Below are 14,960 nucleotides of genomic sequence, written 5' to 3' on the forward strand. Positions count from 1 at the left end.
CTCACGCTCTTTCTTGGAAACTGTGAGCCAGTACCAAGCTTTGAAGTCCTATGCCATGCACAAAAAAAATCCATACATGGTTTTCCTCCAAGCCTTTTTTTTTTTGGCAGCTCATTGTTGATATTGCTGTTCTGACAACCGGGAGTCAGAAACCCTTTTGACCTAGTGCAAATCATCCAGACTTCCACTGAGAGATCCTGCTCTTCCTTCTGTTTTAGCTCTACTCTATACTGTATTGCAGTTTGAGTGAACTAATCAGCCCATAGGATATCCATGCTGGTTACTGCACTAATGAATAGTTGAACCATATTCTAAATGAGCAATCCATTAATCAGCATTTGGAAAGAACATTCAGAAAGGAGAAAACATAAAATTCTCTCTCTTACAGCCAGTCAGAGATCTGGAGGATCTGGGTGCAGCTCCGGAAAGATGAACCAGGTCTGCTGGGAAACCTAAAGGAGTTCTTGGCTAAAATGACACACCTGATTAAGGAAGCTAAGCATGCAAAAGAAATGCTACAGTTAACGCTGAAAATGTAGGTCATGGAATGTAAAGTGGAGTTACTTTACTGCATGAGCAGTGCTGTCTTCCAGAATAAGAAAACAGGGTTCTGTGAAACAGAGTTTAGGACCCAAGGCAGAAACGTCATGTTGACTGGGGGATTCTGGGAATTATAATTCAGAAAACTAACTTTGCCAAGATTTGGAAGGGCATACCATTCAGATGCTAAGATTTACCTACAGAAGGCCCCAAATTCAATTATTGGTATCTCTGGTTAAGAATTATAATCTTAAAGTGTAAATCTTGGAGACCTACTACCTACTGTAGATGGGCACATGGTTGAGACTAGTAAAGAGGGGTGCTTGGAGCCAATTCTGTTCCTCTGAGGAGTGGTATCTGGCCCTCCCAGTTGCCTATCCAGAGATGAGGGAGGAGTGTAGAAGCAGTGGTGAACAGCTGCGGCAAAGGGATGTGCCTGTTGTCCAACCTTCTCTCATCAATCTGTTGATCAAAGTAGCCCTTTTCCTACAAAACTAGCTGCTGAGCAGTTTAATTATTTTTATTTATTTACTTATTTGCCACCTCTCTGCATCGATTGAGGCATGGGACAACAACAATTAACAGACAAACAATGTCAGTTAAAACACACATCAATTTAAAAGGACAAATAAGATGTACACATATTTAGGAGCTGGTATTGTAATAAAGGTGCTACCAGCAACACCATACAAGTTTAACAGCAGATTATCTGATGTACAGACAAACCAAAACTTTCTCATTTCGTCATCTGTGCTAGGCGAGTTGCTGATCATAACAAAGAGGTACAACAGTTATATGAGGAAATGGAACAGCAGATAGAGAGGGAGAAACAAAGGCTGCAGTATGAGGTAGGTGCATAGCTGGGTCACGCTTAATTCTCAGGATTTATGGGAAGGAGTGTGCTGGGCTTTTGCTTTTTAAAAAAAATCCTGCTATTTTCCAAAAACTCAGGGTGGATTACACACTATTTAAATAACCATAACAGCACATTATGATGTTATTATACTGAATAATTACCGTATATACTCGATTATGAGTTGACTTCATGTATAAGTCGAGGGCAGGTTTTGAGACCAAAATTATGGATTGTGACATGACCCGTGGATAAGTTAAGGGTAAAGTTTAGAGGCTGGAAGAAAGGGTCTAAAGGATGAAGCAACAGAAAACAGTGCCAAAAAACTTTCAAAATTCCATCAGGCATGTTTGTGCTTATATTAAAGGTTGGCTGGATGAGAGAATAGAGTCAATGATTCCAAGAGAGGTTATGCTCTTGCCTTTTGCCAGGTGACAATTCCTTGTTAAAATAAGAGTGGAAGTACAATACATAGATTGACCCGTGGATAGGTCGACTCAGGTTTTTTTTTTTGGGGGGGGGTCTAAGTTTTGCCTAAAACTTCTAGACTTATACATGAGTATATACAGTACTCTAGGATGAGATATCTCACATATTTCATCAGCAGCATGAGAAGTGAAAGAGAAGGAGAAGGAGAAAAGAGAACTCCATATTTCTCTAGGAATTCTCTAGGAAGGCCATTGAGAGCCAGAGAAAGTTACTTCTCTGGAGTACCACTCACCAACCAGAACGGTTAGTAGACATGCTGGCAAGGGATTTTTGAGAGTTGTAGTCCAACCTCTACCCCCCCCCCCCCAAAAAAAAAACAACAACCATTGCCAGCTCTGTTTAAGAGCTTGTATACAGGTGGGGAATAATTTCAAGGACTGAACTATCTCTTCTTCATGAGGATGAGTTCCTTGTTTGAGCAGGAAAAGACATGGAGTGGATTTGTCCTCAGAATGTACCCCAGGAATCTGGATCAAGACAGTTGGGGCGAGACAGAGCCTGTAACTCTCAGCGATTTGGATCTCTCTGCAAGTATGTTTCTGTGGGACACAGAAAGAGAGAGTTAAAAAAAGGACATGAGAAGAATATCCTGGAAAATGGCATGGCAGGCTGGCTAGTATTTTGAGCATTTAATGTTGCAACATTTTGTTACAGGCCCAGTTTATAGCCTGATTTAAAAGTAAATAGGACTCATACAAACCTGCCAGAAATATAAGATCCTCAGGGGGAAACTTTTCAAGCAGGCTTCTAATAAGAGAGACTTTTTATTAGGGTGTTTGCTTTTGTGTATTTTGAAATGGTTTTGTATTTTTAACTTAGTATAGTTGGACCTCTGTATCCACGGCGTCTTTATCCATGGATTTAACCATCCACGGCTTGAAATTTCTTTAGAAATATAAATTCCAGAAAGTAAACCTTGATCATTCCGTTTTATATAAGGGATACCATTTTACTATACAATTGTATTTAATGGGACTTGAACATAGATTTTGGTCACCACGTGTGTGTGTGTGTGCGCGCGCATGTGTGGTGTGGTGGTCCTGGAACCAAATTCCTGCAGATACCAAGGGCTCGCTGTATGTTTTTCATTATTTTATATTTTTAACCTGTTATATTAATGTGATGCTTTAATTCTGTTTTTTAAAAACTGCACTGTTTTTAAAGTATCTTTTGTGAGCCACCTTGGGTCCAATTTAGGATTAAATAAATTTGTTTATTAAACAAACAAACAAACAAACAAAATGTGTGTAAAATTCCTCAATGATTGACTCTGTAAGGTTAAGTTGGCTGTGGTTACCCAGAGGACCTTCTCTTCTGCTGCTCCCAAGTTATGGAATGGTCTGCCAGAGGAGACCCATCATATTACCAATCTTGACAGCTTTAAAAAGGGGGTCAAGATGGATCTCTTCCAAAAGGCCTTCCCAGATTAGTATCTCAGTTGCTCCCTTTGACTACCTTGTCTTGTCTGTTTTAATAATTTTAATGGTATTGTTTTATTGTTATTGTTTATGTTTATGATTTATTGGTTATGGTGGGTGGAGGGTTTCTGGGACGTTGTATTTTACTGTTTTAATATTGTAAGCCACCTTGATCTTAATGGAGAGGCAGGGTATAAATAAATGTTGTTGTTATTATTATTATTTATTAAAGTATTATCACACTTGCTATTGCAGAGTAAAACCAGGAGTCAGTTGTATAATATGGAGATGAAGAAAGTTCTGAGTATCAAGGAACAGGAAATAGAACATTTCCTTGGTATTCAAAAAGAGGTAAGATGCCAGTGTCAATTTGAGAATTCAGACCAAATAATTATATTTCAAGGTGCGATTCATACACAGGTGTTTGCGTTTTCTCATTCTGCATATACATTTCCCTCATAACTGCTATTTTCATGCTTGAATACCTCTTGAAACTTAAACTACACTGAATTGGTGCAGTTGCTTTTTAAAAGTGCATTTTCATAAGCTGCATGGATTTGCTTTCCATCACGTCCATCGTATTTCTGATTTGCATTGTTATCAGACATATGGGTGTTTCTTCCTTCTCCAGCTCCTACCTTTCTTTTTGTCAAATAGGATGATATGGCAGCATGGCGGCAAGGCATCTGGAAAAACCTAACTGTTAGAGCTCATGATACTTCAGTATTATTTTGTATTGCCTGTTATTTTTCAGTTGTTGGGTGTTTGACAGCATTGTGTATTATAGTACAGAATATTCTAGCATTGTGGCAAAGGTATGATCACTGTTCTGCTCTGTGTGAGCATGGGGATCCCATGGGACTCTATCACTGACTGTTGTGTATTTGCAGACCTTGGATGTGTATGGAAGGCTGCAAGAAAAATCAGTGTAGGGCATGAGTGATCTGAAAAGAATGGGACTGGAGTGTAAATTTTGCAAAGCTAGAATTTCTAATATGCAAAACATGAGGTTGCAGAAGATTAAAAGCAGCAAAGCAAAGTGTGCTAAGAACATATTATTGTTCTCAGTCTGATGTGTTCTTCAGGCTTATGGCCACATTTTGTCTTCACCAGTCATACCCACAGAAATTAGACCAGTGGCCTTGTGTTTTCAACTAGCATCAGAATAAAGGGCCTTCTCCGTTGTGGTACCTTTACTGTGTAGCACCCTTCATTTGGAGGCACAAGTGACATGGACACTGAGGCGTCACCATGGCACCAAGTAAAAAGACATATTTTTAATAAAGCTTTTGGAGACTGATGGGTTTCATCTAAATTTGTACATGAGCCTGATTTTAAATTGTCTGAAACAATATAAGGTGAATTTAAACAGTCTTGATTTAACTTGTCAAATTGTGAAGCATAGTTTAAAATCTTTTCAAAGTGTTTTGTTTTTTAAAAATATTTAAACTTTTAAAATTAATTTCATTGCACACTGCTCTGAGATCCTTGGATATAGGGTAGGATATAACATATTTAGAAGTCAAGATGATGATAATGAAGCTATTGTACTTTGGACATATCATGAGATAACATGACCCATTGAAAAAAAGATGATAATGCCCACAAAAGTGGAAGGCAGTAAACCAGGGGTAGGCAGCCTTTTTGAGCTGGGGGCTGGGTTGCTGTCCCTCAGACAACTGGGGGGCCGAAGCCAAAAAATAAATAATTAAATAATTTTTAAAAAAATTAAATAAATAAATAAACCAGGACAAAGGTAGGACAAAATTTTCAAATGGAGGATACTTTTTTTAAAAAATGGAGGACACGTGGAAAAATTTGCTGATCTTTAAAAAAATGTTAATATAAATGCATGTTTCTGAGGCTTCTATAGACAATTGCCCCCCCTTGCCCGCCTCCTGATAGGACAAAGGCCCCAGCGGCAATCAGCGGCAGGACTGGGCTGGGGCCGGTCCCAAGGCCTCGCCGGGCCGAATCCGGCCCATGGGCCGTAGGTTGCCTACCCCTGCAGTAAACAGATTCAGTTAAGAAAGCCACCTTACTAAGTTTGTAAGTCCTGACCAGGGCCACTGATGACTGGGACTCATGGAGGTTGCTCATTCATAGGTTGTGAAGAGAAAAGCATGTTAAAAGCAGAAAATGGTAAGAGACAAGCTCCACATGCTTAGAGATGGTCAACTATTTATTTGTGTTAAAAGCCTAAATGAATAAAGGCTTTCTTCAGGGGCTAGAAACAAATATAATGATGCAATCTATCCAGGTGGTTACTCAGCCCATTCATGACATAGTATTTTAAAAAAAGTCTTGTACATCCATACATTATATTACAATAATTCTCTAGTATATTTAGATTAGGAAAGCCACTTTCTAATAAAAACATACCCCAGGACCCTGCTCTTCTATGTTTCCCCCAAAATTCATACAGGTAGACATTCTCCCTCAGGTAGACCTATTGTATCAGATGTCCCTGGACTGATCCCAACACATGTCATAAGCTATTTCTTTTCTTCTCTCTCTCTCTCCTTCCCTCCCCTGCCCCCTCTCATTTTGTCTCTCTAAAACTGTAGAATCTGTTCTTTTTTACTCAATGGTTGTGTGTTTTGGACAATATTCTCAACTCCAGTGAATTCTGCTGAAGGTTATGTTTATAATGTAATCCTATGTGATAGGATATAGTTAATTTAGTATTGTTCTGTGTTTTTCATACTTACACTGTATGTGTATTTGTGTTTGTTTCTAGCCCCAAAAGAAGGAGAGTGTCTCCTTGCCATTTTCTCATTCATAAGGTCGTCATAGGTCAAAATCAACCATAGCAACTACAAATAATAAATTCATTTAATAATATATAAATAATAGAAGATTTAACATTGTGCACATCTCAAGGTGGCAGACTGAGCATACTGTGAAAAGTAATCTGCATGAAACAGTATCATCTGCATGTGCTGCCAAAGCAGGTCATGTATTCATTCAGTCATGAATTCATGCTGAAGATGATGGGTTCACTGGGTTGCCACAGTGAAAACTGGAGTTGATTCCTGTCCCTTTAGTAGCTGTATAAAAGAGGGAATTTCAGCAGGTGTTGCTACAACCAGACCTCCATAGATAACACACAAGCTAGCATCTATCTTAAGGCAAAGGAAACAGCACCACCTTCTGGAGACATCTCTTCTAGCTAAGGCTTGAAATATTTTAGGTCTAACATTAATATCATTTCGTCCTAACTGTAGCATTCAACAATGCATTCCACTTCAGGATATTGTCTAGTTCCCTCATAGCTGTCCTTCCAAGTCTTAGTCTTCTTCTGATTTCTTGACTGTAGTCTCCATTCTGATAAATGACTGAACCAAGGTATGGAAAATCTTGAACTATGTTAATGTTTTTATCATCTACTTTAAAGTTATGTAAATCATCTGTGGTCATTATTTTGTTTTTTAATGTTCAACTGTAAACCTGCTTATGCACTTTTTTCCTTGACTTCCTTCAGTAGTCGTTCCAAGTCTGTGCTGTTTTCTGCCAATAGTATGGTGTCATCTGCATATCTTAAATTGTTAATGTTCCTTTCTCCAGTTTTTCACATTTCCTTCCTCCAAGTTTAAACCTGCTTTAAGTATTATATATTCAGCATACAAGTTAAACAGATAAGGTGATAAAAGGCTGCCTTGCCTGACCCCATAGCCAATTGGAAACCATTCTGTTTCTCCATATTCTGAGCTGACAGTAGTTACTTGTCCTGTGTACAGGTTATGCATCATATAAACAAATGTTGTGGCACACATATTTAAGAGATACCCATAATTTTTCATGAACTATACAGTCAAGGGCTTTGATATAATCTATAAAGCAGGGGTAGGCAATCTGTTTGAGCCGGGGGCCGGGTTGTTGTCCCTCAGACAACTGGGGGGGGCCGAAGCCAAAAAATAAATAATTAAATAATTTTTAAAAAATTAAATATATAAATAAACCAGGACAAATGTAGGACAAAATTTTCAAATGGAAGACACTTTTTTTAAAAAAATGGAGGACACGCGAAAAAATTTGCTGATTTTTAAAAAAATGTTAATATAAATGCATGTTTCTGAGGCTTCTATAGACAATTGCCCCCCAAAGGCCCCGGTGGTAATCGGCGGCAGGACCAGGCTGGGGCTGGTCCCAAGGCCTCACCGGGCTGCATCCGGCCTGCGGGCCGCAGGTTGTCTACCCCTGCTATAAAGCTTGGGCTGATTTTTTCTGAAATTTTTTGGTTAGCTCCATTATCCACTGAATGTTTGCATTATAATCTCTAATGCCTCTTTCTTTCCTGAACCCAGCTTGGACATCTGGCATTTGTTTCTCTTTGGGGGTGTTCTCACTTAAGATTTGAAACGATTTAAAATACAACGTTTTTAATAAAACCGATTCAAAATAACCCTGGTCTTATCCCGCGTTCTGAATCGCTTTTATTCTTCGTTCCTATCTGGTTTTTTAAATCGAAGTTTTTACCTGCAAGCGTTCCTATTTGGCATGAAATCGGTGTTTAAATAAATCGATTTTTCTCCTCCATACCTTATTTGGAGCTGTCAATCAATAGTACGTCAGAATGACGTAACGTTAATCTGGAATATTTGGAAGCGATTTATCTTTTGGCATCGTTTCCATTTCATTGACAGTTTGTGAATCGATGTATTTTTGGTGGTTTTTTTCCCCAAATGGACCAATGAAGGCGCTTAATCGCTCAAGCGTCCTCTTCTGTGCCTCCCCATATTAACTGCCATAACTCAGTGCTAGGGAATCCTGGGAATGGTAGTTTATTATGGCACCAGCACTCTCTGGCAGAGGAGGATAAATGTCTCACAAACACAACAGTTCCCATAATTCCTTAGTACTGAGCCAGGGCAGGTTAAGGGGTCTCAAACTGTATTATTTCTACAGTGGGTTTGGAACTACAGATGAGGGGTTTTTCATAAATTAAAAAAGTTGTTACTTTATAATTACCATATATATATATACACACACACACACACACACTCATATGCATATATATATACATGTGTGCAAACACACACACAAATATATATGTGTATATATACCTATATGTTTGTGTGTGTATGCATATATATATATATATATATATATATGCATGTGTGTGCGAGAGTATTCATATATAATCATGTGTGTGTGTGTGTGTGTCTGTCTGTCTGTCTGTCTGTAGTGTGTGTGTGTGTGTGTGTGTGTGTTTGCCAAATCGGATCAAGGAGGAGAAGGCAGTGGGTTTCAGTGCGTAGAGACTGTTCTGCATCCAAAGCCCAGGGTTGGAAAATGGGATCAAGGAGGAGAAGGCAGTGGGTTTCAGTGGGTAGAGACTGTTCTGCATCCAAAGCCCAGGGTTGGAAAATGGGATCAAGGAGGAGAAGGCAGTCAGTTTAAGTGGGATAGAGACACAAGACAGAAAAGGGGAAAAGAGAACGATCCCAGCGGGAAGAGGCTGCAGACCTAAGAGAGAGGAGAGAGTGAAAGCCAAATAAAGCAAGAGCAAGAGACGTCCCAAGACAGCCAGGGATAATCCCTTCAGAGAGCCCAGAGATCAATGAAGGAGGCTGCTGGAAAAGCAGGGAGGGAGCAGTCTTCCCAAAGATTCTCTTTCCAGGGTTGGAGGAGAAGGCAGATTCCATTTGAGAAAGGGAGGGAGAAAGGCTCTATCCCCCCCCCCAATTGATCAGAGCCCTTCCTTGCCTGGGCGAGATCAGATGCCTCCTCGCGAGGAGGCTTCCCTTCCCTGCCTGGGCGAGATCAGAGCCCAAGCGGGCAGGGAATGCCTCTTCAAGAGGAGGCTTCCCTTCCTGCCTCTCCTCCATTAGAAATGGGCTCTCCCCACACAGAGGGGAGGTTGCAATCCACCAGGGGAAGCCTTGTAGTCCTTTGGCAGATGCAGGTGCTTGAGCAGCCGGGACTTCAGGCGCTTAAAGCGCTGAAGAGATTAAGCGCCTGTAAACCATTAAAATAAAAAATAAAAAAAAATCCTTATCTCTTATTGAAAGACCACAGCGGACAAAGGGGTGAGGGAAGCAAAAATGGCGACAGCCACGACAAATGGGGACAGAAAGGGCAACTCCCCCAAGGCCAGCCCCATCGCACTCTGCTCCTCCCATCCAGCTAACCCGATTTCAAAGGCTGTCGTTCCTATTTAAATGCTCCGGTTCCTATCCCGATTCAAGGGAAAAATGTAGGTCCGACCCTAGTACTTTTTAAACACGCGTTAAATGATGAAAACACGATTCAAAATTTTAAACCGCTCCACGATTCGATTTGTAGTGGGGACGATTGCAGGTTGCTCTAGAACAGTTCTAGATTTAAATCGGTTCCTAGTAGGAACGCCACTCCTAGGATTCGATTCAGAACGCGGGGTTTTGCCTAGTGAGAACACCCTGTTTATATGGTAAAAGTCTTTGTTGTAAGTGGATCACATTGCTTGCATGGGAGATTAATACAATGGTCTTTGGTTACTGCAGTTCCTGCTGTCCTGTTTCTTGGGCACTGGAATGTATATTGAGTGTTTTCATTTGTAGGCCATTCGTTTGTCCACATTTGTTGATAGATTTTAATTTGAACTAGAGTAGATTCTGTCTCTGTAGCTTGAAGCAGCTCTGTTGTTAAGCCATGTGTTCCTAGTGATTTATTTCTCTCAAGCGCTCTGAGTGCTTCTTCCACTTCACTTTCTAAAATTGTAGGTTCATCTTCCAATGTTTCATCTTGAATGAATCTGTCATCCTTTCATCTTTTTAATAGAGTTCTTCAGTGTATTGTTTACATTGTATTTTTATTTCTACTCGAGCATGTAATGTGTTCCCCTGCTGATTCTCAGATCTTATGGATTGAGTCTCTTGCTCTTTCTTTTTTTGTTGTCAACATCTATTTGGCTGCATTATTACAGTAATTATCTTTGCCCTGTGCACAAGATGTTGAACATTCATTATTCTGGCCCTACTTCTGTCACGTTTCACTTTTGCGTTTGGTCTCTCCTTAACTGCTTGAAGATTTTCAACTACCATCCATAGAGGCTTCTCTTTCTTTTTGGCTACAGATAGTGTTTTTGTTTGTGTTTTGCATTCCTCCCTGACAATGTCCCTGGCTTCAGCCCAGAGTTCATCTGGCTCCCAGTCAATTAGTGTTATAGTGCATATCTTTTTGCTTTGCTTTTCTTTTCTTTTTAAATATTAACTTTAAATTCTTTGGGGATATTCTTCTGGTTGTATTTTGGCATGATGATTGGTTTAGTGTTTTTTCCTTGCCTTTAATTTTTGATATAAGCAGTTTGGGGTTTGTGCCACCACTGCTCCTGGTTTTATGTTTTCCGCGAGACTAGATTTCCTCCATCGTCTACTTCCAATGATGTAGGGGCTGTGCAGACCTGCCATTAAGGCATCCATATGACACACACCCTGACTCCGCCCCCATGGCAGCATGATGCTGCGCACCGTTCCACATGGCAAGTGGCATCATGGTGCTCCTTTGGCACTGCATTTACATGATGCAGCACCAAAGAAGTACAGTATCTTAAAACTGTGGCGCTGCAGCTATTGCGCCCTGGAAAGGCCAGATCTCTTGTTTCATTTTGGGTTGTTTCATCATAGGAGCTTATCGCAGGCTTAAAAAACTGGACTTACCCCTTCCGTTTTCAAGTCAATTACAGGATGGGGATTATTGCTGCCGCCTGACTGCATGCCACCTAAAACCCAGCTAGAAGCTGCACTCAGCTGGCCGATTTGCAAAATCAAAAGCTTCCTGATTTTGCAAATCAGCCAGCTGAGCGTGGCTTGTAGCTGGGTTTTAGGTGGGATGCATATGGGTGGAGATATCGGCAGCATTTTCCCTTTGATAATACCCGACTTTATCCCATAATAGACTTTAAAACAGGAAAGGTAAGTTGGGTTTTTAAATCATGCAATAAATTCCATAGTGTTTTCATGGTAAAATACATTTTAAAAAGGGGTTTGCTGTGCCTCCTCCTGCACTGTACAAACAAGTGTTAGCTATTGTGCCACTGCCATTGTCTCTGAGAGATCCTTCACCAGTGTTACCCCCCCCCAAGCTGCCCAATAGCTGTTTGGCTCCTCATCAAAAGCCTGTCTCATATGGGACATCCTACCAGGAGCACCACAAGTCCCCATGTCTTAGGTTTTGGTCCAAAAAACCTCAGGACCTGGAATGACTACCTCTGTACTCTCCATTTGTAGTTGACTACAACTGTAATCTTTCCCAGCCAGCATTGGCATTGTATGGGAGCAGTGGGAATTGTTGTCCAGTACAGATGGAAGGTACCAACCTGACAAAAGCTGATCTATAAAACTTAGTTGCAGAGGAATTTAGTCTATATAACAGATTGAATTATTCTTCTGGTGGCTGAACATTGTCTTAAATTCTTTTCTCAGCTTGAGATGCAGCTTCTCACCCTTAGGGAAAAGCAACATATGGTCAGTACCCAAACCCAAGAACTCAAACAAACCAACAGTGTGCTTGAGAACCAGCTACATGAAACTCTCTGTCAGCTTCAACAGACTCAAAGGCAACTAGATACAATGAAAACTAAAATATCCCAGATGCACAAAGAGGGCAGGTGAGTCCTGATCATAAATTCACAAATCATCTTTTCTTGGGAAAATCAACTGTAGGAAATAACTTGTTGGGCTCTAGTTTAAGATACTTCTCCAGTAGCTTCATCTTGCTGATACTAAGCAGGTTTGAGTCTGTTCAGTGCTTTCAGGGGAGGGCATAGAGAAAATTTGAAGGGAGTTCCTCAAAGGGCCAGGTATGTAGTTTGGGGGTTTCTTTTGGATCTGGCAGTGTCACTTGAGTGTCAGCTTTGGTGGCTGAGCACATATTTTACCAGCTTCGGCTGTTATAATAATTATAACTCCATTGGGACAAAGGTAGCATTCCTTGTGACAGTTATTCTCTTTCTGGTAACTTCCCATTTGGATTATTACAATGTAATATATGGTTTACCTCTGGCAATGATCTATAAAAATCACCTAATCTAGACAGGGAGGGGGTAGCCTACACTATTAATGATTACCACTTCACTTTCTAGGCCCAGTTCAAGGTGTTGGTTTCAGCATTTCTAGTGTTAATCTTTCTATCTGTCTAGTGATGCAATGAAATAAACACATAAACACAATGCTCTCCGAAGCTGAATTAACTACTTTCAAACTGATCAGGGGAAAGAGGCGTTGTTTCATTTTAGCTGCCAGCATCTGAGAAGAAATACTTGTATCATTAGACCTGCTACTGTAGTCTAGCATCTTTTAATTAACTTCGTAGAAGTCAGACCTGAGGAACTGGTAAAAGCAGTTTAGTTTGGTTACATCATGTTGTTTTCTATTCTTTAGCAAAGACTGTGCCAAAAATTTGTTTATGAGAACAAGTATAGGGTGGGTTGGATTGGGGCAGGGCAGGGTAGGGCAGGACTTGCTGTTATAACTGCCACTCCTCCTCTTGTAGTATAGCTTTTAAAAGTTGGCGCTCCTTAAAAAGCAAGAATAGCCCTAAGCACTGTGGGAATCAATTGGCCTTTCAGATGTTGTTGGACTGCAGTTTCTAGCACTCTTCAACATAAGCTATGCATACTAGGATTGCTGCGACTTGGCTGCTTAAAATCAAGCTCTATAACAAACAGCTTAAGGAGCGGGGCATGTTTACCTTGGAGAAGAGAAGGCTGAGATAGCTATCTTTAAATATCTGAAGGGATTAAAGGAGAAGATAGAACAAGCTTGTTTTCTGCTGGTTGAGAGACTAGAAATGTAAATTAATGGATTCAAATTACAAGGAAAGAGATTACATCTACACATTAGGAAGAAGTTCTTGAAAGTAAGAGCTGTTTGATAGTGGAACTGACTACCTTGGATGGTGGAAACACCATCTTTGAAGGCTGGATGGACATATTTTGGAAATACATAAGTTGTGCATTTATGCATGACAGTGGGCTGTACTTCATGACCCCTGAGAACTCTTCCAGCTTTGATTGTAGCTCAGCAACATCTGGAAAGCCGTATGATTCACACTCCTTCTCTACACCATGAACTCAAGCTAGTGCTCAACTTCTCTTCTCCCTGGTCCCTTGAGGAGCTTGTGGCTTCTGTTAACACCATTGTTTACACTACCTCTTTCCATACAAGCCAGAGGGTTGAAAACTGGAGAAGACTCTGGTACCTTTAATAGTTGTGGAGGGAGGGGATGATGGGATAGGTGGCAGGGTGAAGGAGGGGAGCAGATCGGGGTCTAGGAGGAGGCAGGAGAAGATGGGATAGGCAGCAGGGTGGCAGAGAGGAGGAGATGGCATGAAGGAGGAGGGGGATGAAGGAGCAGGACGCAGGGGGCCAAGGGGGGGCGACATCAGAGTGATCTTCCACACCAGACCAATTTGAAGTGAAATCGAAGTGAGCTTAAATGCGAATTCTGTGAATTCCCTTTTTTCTGGAATTCATCAAAATGAGGAGTCACTTTGGATTTACTGTGGAAGCCCCACGGAAGGAGCTTCCATAGAAAGGAATCACGTCTGAAAACACATTCACGTTATGACGTGAATTCGCATCGTTGGACCCGCACTTACGTCAGAACTGAGCTGCAAAAGCTCTAAAAATCTCAGTGTGATAAACCTCTCAGAAATGATGGCAATCGTTAGAGAGAATAAATCAGCCAATTCCTTTACTACTCTGGAATGCAGTTTGTCTGCACATTTTAATTCATTTAGGCTAGTGAGGTGATTCCTGACTAAGGCTCAGTACAGGTGGGCATTAAGCGGCATGGCACCACCGATTCTAGTGTTCCGGACCGTGCAGCAACCGCACATTCCGGAACCCTAGAACGTGCCACTGCCGTCATCATGGTGGCCTTCCACCCACATGGGGGCTGCCATGATGACGTGCGCGACATGCAGCATCCGCACATCGCGCAGAGGAAGCTGCTTCATAGGGCTGCATTGCAGCCCTTATGACACCACAAAGAAGAAGCTGCTCTAGGCAGCTTCTTCGTGGCAGTGGATCGTTGGCGCAGTCACCCCTTTCTCCTCTGTAGGGTCAGGTTGCTGGGCGCCATGAAGCCGTGAGGGCACCCCTTTTCTGGGCCAAAGGGAAGTGGCATTTTGCTGCTTCTCTTTGTTCCAGAAAAACGCTGGATTGGGGCCACAGGGCTGCACATGTAGTTACTGTGGCCCCAGTCCAGCACTTACAAGAGCAGCATAAAGCCACCCTTACCAGGCTGGCTGTACAGCCCCTAACTTCCTATCAGTCTTAATGTGCAACCCACATCTCTTGCCAAGGTTTCTGCTGCTGTATGGAACTACACAGTTCTCTTTTTGGGAGAAAACAGAAGCAAAATAGGTTTTGAATAGTTCTGCCTTTTTGTTGTGATCTGATAGCATTTTGTCATCCTTGCTGAATAGTGGCCCTACTGTCTCCTTGTCATTCTCTTGCTTTGAATGTGTCTGTTCCTTGCTTGCCTAGCCAGTTTCAGCTCATCCCAAGTTTTAGTTTTCATTATACTATTCCTATAAGCTTGGGCTTCACATCTGTACTTCATCCTTCCTTCCATTCTTTATGTATACATACATCCTACATTGGGATTTTCATTTTTCTTCTTCCATGGAATTGTTTGTTGAAGCACTTTTTGCAACTCTTTCTTCAAGAATC

General features: G+C 41.2%; 1 protein-coding gene across 1 annotated transcript in view; it reads left to right on the top strand.

Annotated features, from left to right (window-relative positions):
• The first annotated feature begins 1,315 nt into the window (after positions 1-1,315).
• The window catches only part of RAB44 (RAB44, member RAS oncogene family), a 28,377-nt gene continuing 14,732 nt past the window's right edge, over positions 1,316-14,960 (top strand). The window contains exons 1-3 of the mRNA XM_042464298.1: positions 1,316-1,388; positions 3,556-3,651; positions 11,706-11,890. Of these exons, the coding sequence (XP_042320232.1) occupies positions 1,344-1,388; positions 3,556-3,651; positions 11,706-11,890 (326 nt within the window). The 5' untranslated portion in view covers positions 1,316-1,343. The remainder of the gene's footprint in view (positions 1,389-3,555; positions 3,652-11,705; positions 11,891-14,960) is intronic.

The sequence above is a fragment of the Sceloporus undulatus genome, chromosome 4 (genome assembly GCF_019175285.1).
Source record: "Sceloporus undulatus isolate JIND9_A2432 ecotype Alabama chromosome 4, SceUnd_v1.1, whole genome shotgun sequence".
Taxonomy (NCBI): domain Eukaryota; kingdom Metazoa; phylum Chordata; class Lepidosauria; order Squamata; family Phrynosomatidae; genus Sceloporus; species Sceloporus undulatus.